General features: G+C 57.4%; 1 protein-coding gene across 1 annotated transcript in view; it reads left to right on the forward strand.

The window, feature by feature from the left end:
* The window catches only part of LOC104285991 (fibrillin-3-like), a gene marked incomplete at its 5' end in the record, with an annotated part of 13,050 nt that extends 6,015 nt beyond the window's left edge, over positions 1-7,035 (forward strand). The window contains 9 exons of the mRNA XM_009884520.1: positions 7-88; positions 352-477; positions 1,616-1,738; positions 3,213-3,329; positions 3,582-3,710; positions 4,337-4,456; positions 4,949-5,180; positions 5,709-5,877; positions 6,661-7,035. Of these exons, the coding sequence (XP_009882822.1) occupies positions 7-88; positions 352-477; positions 1,616-1,738; positions 3,213-3,329; positions 3,582-3,710; positions 4,337-4,456; positions 4,949-5,180; positions 5,709-5,877; positions 6,661-7,035 (1,473 nt within the window). The remainder of the gene's footprint in view (positions 1-6; positions 89-351; positions 478-1,615; positions 1,739-3,212; positions 3,330-3,581; positions 3,711-4,336; positions 4,457-4,948; positions 5,181-5,708; positions 5,878-6,660) is intronic.
* Between the last annotated feature and the right edge of the window lie 721 nt (positions 7,036-7,756).

A 7,756-nucleotide genomic window follows, 5' to 3' on the forward strand; every position in this document is an offset into this window, starting at 1 on the left:
CCCCAGTGCGAGCTCTGTCCCCTTCCCGGTACTGCCCAGTACAAGAAGATGTGTCCTCATGGGCCAGGGTACTCCACTGACGGGAGAGGTGAGCTGGGACCCAAATCACCTTCAACACAGAGGGGAGAAAGCAGAGCCGTGGGTACAGGCAGAATTCCCCTGGGAGCTGGCTGGGGTGGACCTACGCGGTGCCTGGAGGAGACAAGAAGCCTCTGCGACGTTATTTTACAACTCCCTAAATGTCTCTGGCATCCCAGGGAGAGTCTGAGCTGCCCTGGCACAGTGCTGGCAGAGGAGCGCGGGGACAGAAGCGGCGTTGGCACTTAACAGGTCCTTCTCTCCCTCCCGCAGACATCGACGAGTGCAAGGTGCTGCCCAACCTCTGCAAGAACGGACAGTGCATCAACAGCATCGGCTCCTTCCGCTGCCACTGCAGGCTGGGCTACACCGCGGATATCACGGGCACAGCCTGCGTGGGTGAGTCGGGAGAAGGAAACCCTCGGCAGGCTTCCATCCCTACTTTTCAGCGTGCAAAGAGAAGATCCCGTAACCCCCACCCGGGATCTGTCCTCACCTCTGTCCATACTGTCCTGCATATCTGTAGGAGGGCTCTGGACGCTTTGCCCTACTGCGTGGTCCCCTGTACATCAAAGCTTCACTCTGTGTTGTTTAACTCCTTCAAACCCAGGCTCCTTGTCTCCTCCCTCTGGCCCCGGGGCTCACAGGGGCTGGCAGGGAGTGTGAGCCAGAGATGAAGGTCTGTGAGCGGCCAGTCCTTTCGCTGGCACAGCAGCTGGTTCTAGCCAGCCGGAGTGCCGCGTTGGCAATCCAGATGTCGACATAAAAGGCACCCCTGGAATCACAGCTGCAGGCATCTGGGGAAATACTGAAGGAGTTGAGCCTGTGCTGTACTTCCAGTATTGAGATGGTGTTCAGGACCATGCCAGCTGTGTGTCCTGAAGGCCTCGGCTCCCAGAAACCGAGCTCTGTGCCTCGGAGTAGAGCAGAGATGACCTTGAGCACCAGGACAGGATTCCTCTTTAAACAACCTTGCTCTTTCTCCAGCTCAGTGCCCTCCAGCCGGGCTCAAAGTTCTGGGCTTTGTCAGAGCCATGGCTGCTCCTCCCTGCTGGGCAGAGGTGACAAAGCTTCAGACGTACAGGGCTGGCCCCATCCCTGAAGTCCCCAGTACTCAGGAGGAGCATCTACCCATCTCTTCAGCCAGGAAGCGGCTGGACGAGGTGTCACTCTGATCCACCAGGTCTCACAGCATCCCACGTCTGAGCAGGGAGGCGATTCAGCTCTTCTCCTGCAGGAGATCTCCTACATTTGTTGTGTTGGCTCAAACCAAGGTGGTCCCTCAGAGTCCTGTCTCTGCTCACCTGCTTCCCAGAGAGCGGAAAAGATGAATTTATGTGGGGCAGGGAGTGCCAGGATCCATAGGGCTGTCTTACCACTTAGTTATGTGGGACCACTTAGTTATGTGGGACCGTGACACCTGGGATCACCTTGTGTTCGGGAGGCCTTTGGTGGACTGAATGGTCGAAGGGGTGGTGGGGACACGGTCCAGCGGCACAGCCTGTGAATGCTGATGTGTCTTGTCTCTTGAGTCTAGATTTGGATGAGTGTAACCAGTCCCCTAAGCCATGTAACTTCATCTGCAAGAACACAGAAGGCAGCTACCAATGCTCCTGCCCCCGAGGGTACATTCTGCAAGAAGATGGGAAGATCTGCAAAGGTATTCCCCCAAGAGAAGGCAGCAGAGACCCTGTGTCATCTCTGGCGGGGCAGGGGGAGATGGAAAGAGCTGAAAAACCTGTGCCAGAACGGTCAAGTCTTTCTGTTCAGCCACAGGACACAGCTAGACATGGAAAAAGGTGCTATGCTGGACCCTCGTGGACTGGTGCATCAGGGTTTCATCCCTCTACAGACACTCTAGATCTGTCTTATCAGGGAAAAAAGCCCATTCCTTGGCCTTTCCTACAGAGTGCACAGCATATCCCAAGCTGTACTGAGCTCCAGGAACCTTGAACCTGTGGGTCTCCTACAGGTGGGCTGGGCATTGTCAGGGCTCCTCCTGGTGCTGGCAGCTGCTGTGCTGGGGCTTCACCCACCTCTCACGGTGCTGATGTGTCAGGCTGCGAGGAATCACAGAATGGCAGACTGGTGGGGGTTGGCAGGAACCTCTGGAGCTCCCCCATCCCACCCCCACCAGAGCAGGGGCACCTCCAGCAGTGGCACAGGACAGCGTCCAGGCGGGTTTGGGATGGCTCCAGAGGGGGAGACTCCCCCACCTCTCTGGGCAGCCTGTGCCACTGCTCTGCCGCCCTCACAGCAGAGAAGGCCCTCCTCAGGTGGAGATGGAACTGCCGATGGTCACGTTTGTGCCCGTTCCCTCTTGTCCTGTCACTGGGCGCCACTGGAAACAGACTGTTCCCATCCCCCCGGCACCCTCCCTTGAAGGATTTATCAGCAGCGATAAGATCCCCCCTCAGTCTTCTCTTCTCCAGACTAAAGCCCCACATCCCTCAGCCTTTCCTCACCAGAAAGATGCTCCAGTCCCCTCAGCATCTTTGTAGCCCTTTGCTGGATCCTCTCCAGCAGATTCCCGTCCTTCTTGACCCGGGGAGCCCCAAACTGGACACAGCACTCCAGATGTGGCCTCCCCAGGGCAGAGCAGGGCAGAGGATGACCTCCCTCGCCCTACTGGCCACACTCTGCTTGATGCACCCCAGGATGCCGTTGGCCTTCTTGGCCACTGGGGCACATTGCTGGCTCGTGGGCATCCTGTTGTCCCCCAGGACTCACAGGTCCCTCTCTCAGCGCTGCTCTCCAGCAGGTCACCCCCAACCTGTACTGGTGCGTGGGGTTAGTCCTCCCCCGGTGCAGGACCCTAAAGGCCGAAGGTGGCCTAAGAATCTGGAAGAGTCTGGGATTTGTGGATGACCAGAGAGGCAGAGAAAAATCTCTGTATCTTCCAAACATGTCTGTAGATGATCAGCAGCTGGGAGGGGGAGAGGCTCCCTGGACTTGTGATTCTCACGGAAGAATTTTGTGTGTGTTGTTCCTGAGGCTGATCCATATCAGGTCCTGGTCTGCCCAGGACCACCGTGTATCCCCCTGGACCTGTGGGTGTCACAGACTCAGACCACAAATATAAGATATTTCAGTATGATAAACTGAGACAGATGTTCTTGTGCTTGTTGCTTTAGACTTGGATGAATGTTCCACCAAGCAGCACAACTGCCAGTTCCTCTGTGTGAACATTATCGGAGGATTCAACTGCAAATGCCCTCCGGGCTTCACTCAGCACCACTCGTCCTGCATCGGTGAGTAGAGGCGTTCGCTGCTCTGCTCTACGGCACCAGCGAGGTCCCCGGGGGTCAGCTTTAAGCCCGGCAGAGTCTTTCCAGCCCCCCAGCTCTGGGTCTGGAGCACTGCCCCTCTCCAGTTCCCCTGGGGTGGTGCATCCGACTTGTCCGTCTGCCACTAAGCTCCACGAGGCAAGGTCGCTGTCTGCAAAGCTGCGCACAGCCACAGCCTTGGGGGTGGACTTAGAGGCGGCCGCCGGTGTTTTGCAGACAATAATGAGTGCACAGCTCAGCCCTCTCTGTGTGGAGCCAAAGGACAGTGTCTGAACACGCCGGGCAGTTACAACTGCGAGTGCCAGAAAGGATTCTCCCTGGACAGCTCTGGTGTCAACTGCGAAGGTGGGTCCTTGTCTCTGGGGCTTTGACGGACGCACGTTCCATGTGGAATTGTTCCTAGTTCACTCACAGTCTCTAAGGCAGCTCAGTCCAGCCAAGAAGGGACTACTCCATACTGTGGAGCACCAGAAACCCACACGGGAAGCCCTGGTGCAAAGGAGAGGTCAGTGCCTGACCTGCCTGGAGAAATACTGGCTCTTGGACAAGTAGATGAGTCTTGGTGCTGCAACCGTAGCAGCCAAGGGGAGGAAAGGAATGGTTCTGTATCTCATCAGGGGAGGTCTTGTGCTGGCCCAAACCCACCGTGTACTGTGCTAAAGAAAAGCCTACGTTCAGCGCAGGCAGCCTCAAGCACAGCAGATCTGATAACGGTCCAGGCCAGACCTTAAATCAAAAGAACATCCAAGCAGGGGCTGCAAGGGGATGGCTGTGGGCCTTGGGGCTGTAGGTGTTACTCAGTTCCAAGCTGCGGAGACATAATTAGGCAGGAGAACCGCCCACCCACATGAGCACCCTCAAAGATGCTGGCTGCCAGGCGTGCACCATGTGCACATGGTCCCTGCACACCCCGTGCTGCCCACAAGACGGGGAGAAGTTGTCTCACCACCGTCTGTGTTACGTTGCTGCAGATGTGGACGAGTGTGATGGAAACCATCGGTGCCAGCACGGCTGCCAGAACGTTCTCGGAGGCTACCGCTGCGGCTGTCCGCAGGGCTACGTGCAGCACTACCAGTGGAACCAGTGTGTGGGTGAGTGTGGGATGCGGCGTCTTGTGTCCCGTAGCTGTAGGGGTGGGGGACAGAGGCCAGCTAAGACCCGAGTCCCTCTTCAGCCCCCCCGGCCGTCTCTGACACTGGATTTTGGGTTCATCTCTGCTAACCCAGCACTGATCTTCCTGCCCTTGCCCCAGAGGCAGACCATGCCTGTGCCCGGAGTCGGTGCCCCTGCCCTGCCCCGGGTTCTCTCTGTGATGGGGAACAGCAGGGAGCCGCTCTGCAGAGCTCCCGGTGCTCCTGACGCCAGCAGCTCCCTGCGTTGCGGGAGGATAAAAAAAATAAATAAATCAAGGCAGTCCTTCAGGGACCTGCATGGGATGAGGTCTCGCAGGGGAGCTGGGAGAAGAGAGTCTGCTGCTGGCCGTGGGCAGATTTCCTTGGCCACGTGGGGTGGGGAACGCCGGCGGCGGCACAGGAGCTCCCTGCCACGAAGGTTCTGACGGGTTCTGCCGCCTTTGGGTGCAGATGAAAACGAGTGCTCCAGCCCCACTGCCTGCGGCTCTGCCTCCTGCTACAACACGCTGGGAAGTTTCAAGTGCGTCTGCCCATCCGGCTTCGATTTCGACCAAGCCTTTGGTGGGTGCCAGGACGTGGATGAATGCTCAGCGGGCGGCAGCCCCTGCAGTTACGGCTGCTCCAACACAGACGGAGGGTATCTCTGCGGCTGCCCTGGAGGCTACTTCCGAGCGGGACAAGGGTAAGAGAGCAGCCAGCACGTCCCTGTACGTTCTTGGGGACGTTGCAGGCTGCCGAGTGCATGGTGACCCCAGGCACGCTCCGTCACCACGCTTCTGCTCTCTGCCGCCAATATAATCTGAAAGACCCCCCAGGAGTGGGAAGCTCCCATCCCCACATGAGTCCTCAGCTTCTCCGTGCCAGACTGTTCCTCACCCATCACAAGATCCTCATGCTAATGTGCATCTCCTCTCCCGTTTCACTAATCCGATGGTTAGCGCAGCTGCTGGCACTGTAGCAGATGCTCCGCAGATCCGTCTACTCCAGGGTGCAGACAGATTAATCCTACAGCCATATCTAAACAAGATGTGGCCTGATGTCTCTGGGGCATGTCCTGTGTAGACGCCGTTCTGTACAGGCCGTGTCCTGTACCCACGCGTGATCCTCCACGTGTTTCTGGGTACCACCTGGAGAACCTGTGAGGGCAATGGTAAGATTTCTTTCTCGAAGCATGAATCTGAGATGGGTCTCTCTGCTCTTCTGCCACCAGACACTGTATTTCTGGCTTGGGTTTTGGGAAAGGTTCCTACCTTCCTGCTCCCCAAGAAGAAGATGAAGACAACCTGCTCTCCCCTGAAACCTGCTATGAGTGCAAGATAAATGGCTACCCCAAGAGGGGTCGGCAGCGACGCAGTGTCAATGGCACTGAGAAGCACCAGGTAAGAAATGGGGTCCTGGATGGGGTGGAGCAAGGCAAGAGCTGGGTCGTTTGGGGGATAACTGCCTGGAGTGGATCCCGTGCAGTGTGCCCATTCCTGTGGGGCTGCTTCGGTCCAGAGAGAGCGAGCAGCTCACTCCGCGCCTGCCCGTGCTGGGTGCTTGGGTGTTTGTGGGTGCCACTGACTCCGGAAGTCCCGCAGAAATGGCAGGTCTTTCCCAATACGGTAGAGGAGGTCAGGACGATCATAGGTGACACACACTTGGTGTGGTTTGACCACAAATGGCTGGAGGTACAACCAAGACATAAAGCACACAATTTTCCTTCCTTGCAAGGGGAGCTGACGGGGGCGCAGTCCCCACAGGGCCGTAGAGGACTGTCAGCGCTCACTGTCTGACTCCAGACTGGACCTGTCGCTATAAGTACACGTTATTCCTTGGAGGGAAGTTCTGGCCTCTGTCCAAGGCTCCCCCAAGAAGTTCACAGGCCTGGGCGGGACAGATTGGACTGGGAGATAGATCATTGTGGGCCCTTCAGGCCTTGGGAGGAAAATGCCTCTGAAGTCCTTGGTTCTTCCCCTGAAGATGAGGGCTGGTTCAGTCTCAGAGACACAAACAGGGGTACCAAGAAACACTTGAAGGAAAGCATGGACTGTAGAAGTCGTAGTCACTTCTCAGAGCTTCTTTGGGGTGGCCCATGGGGCAGAACTCCTCTAGATCAAGTCCTCCTTCACCTGGCCACAGCCTTTTCTTGGTCTTTGTAACACGCCTGATTCCTTTTGAAGGATCACACTGTGAACTTGGCCAGCATGGATGTGGACGCTCCTCTGTCCATGATGCTGAACCTCTCTGACCTGGCTCACAAGGAGCACATCCTGGAGCTCCTGCCAGCTGTGGAGCCCCTGGAGAACCGTGTGCGGTACCTAATCTCCCACGGGAATGAGGATGGCTACTTCCGCATCCACCAAAAAGAGGGGCTCAGCTACCTGCACCTCGGCCGCAAGAAAATAGTGCCCGGCACCTACCTGCTGGAAATCGTGAGCGTGCCCCTCTACCGCAAGAGGGAACTGCAGAAACTAGAGGCCAAGAACCACCTCAACTACTTAGCGGGGGAGCTGGGCCAAGCACTGAGGATGAAGCTCCAGCTCCAGCTCTACTAACGTCCACGAGATCCACCCACCCAACCGACAGTACAGTCCTTTTAGCCTTGCCATCCACACCTGGAAACAACTGCCTCTTCTCTCGCTGCGCCCCCCACCCCCACCCCCTGCCACCACCTCCCCCACTGCACTGTCCAACTGATGGGAAATGTCCCGCGGGGCTCAGCGCTCCCCTTGGCCAGGCAGGGGTACTCCGCGTCATGGGGTGCTTGAGTCAAAACCAAGCCACACCGCAAAAGAGCTCGTGAAAGCTTTGCCCAAAGGCTCAAACCTTGTTAGCAGGGACTGCCTCCCTCTGCTCGGCTCTTGCCCGGCTCCTTTAACCAAGATACTGGTGGTCCCAGCTGGCAAGGGCAGTGCCACGGGGAAGTTGCCTGTCCTTCATGGTCGCAGGCCATGTACCACCCCACAGCCCAGGAGACGCGAGGAGGGGCTGGGGGCAGCTCTGAAAGGAGCGGTGGCACGGTGTGGTGTTAGTGCATTTCCCAACAGCTCTCGTTCCCCCTTTGCTTCCGCGTTGTCGCAATGGTGCTGCAGAAACCACCCCATACCTACACTGGCTGTGCTCTGTCTCTCTCTGTCCTCTCCGTGTCCTCTGGTCATTTTGGGCTCCTCTGTCAAACAGAAAAGGTCATCTCTGAGCAAAGGGGGCAGTTCAGGTTGCTAACCTCACATGGCGAAGCAGCCAGGTCCCGGCACCACGGGCTCCTGTAGGCAACCT

This window comes from Charadrius vociferus, unplaced genomic scaffold (genome assembly GCF_000708025.1).
Source record: "Charadrius vociferus isolate BGI_N301 unplaced genomic scaffold, ASM70802v2 scaffold1125, whole genome shotgun sequence".
Classification (NCBI taxonomy): Eukaryota; Metazoa; Chordata; class Aves; order Charadriiformes; family Charadriidae; genus Charadrius; species Charadrius vociferus.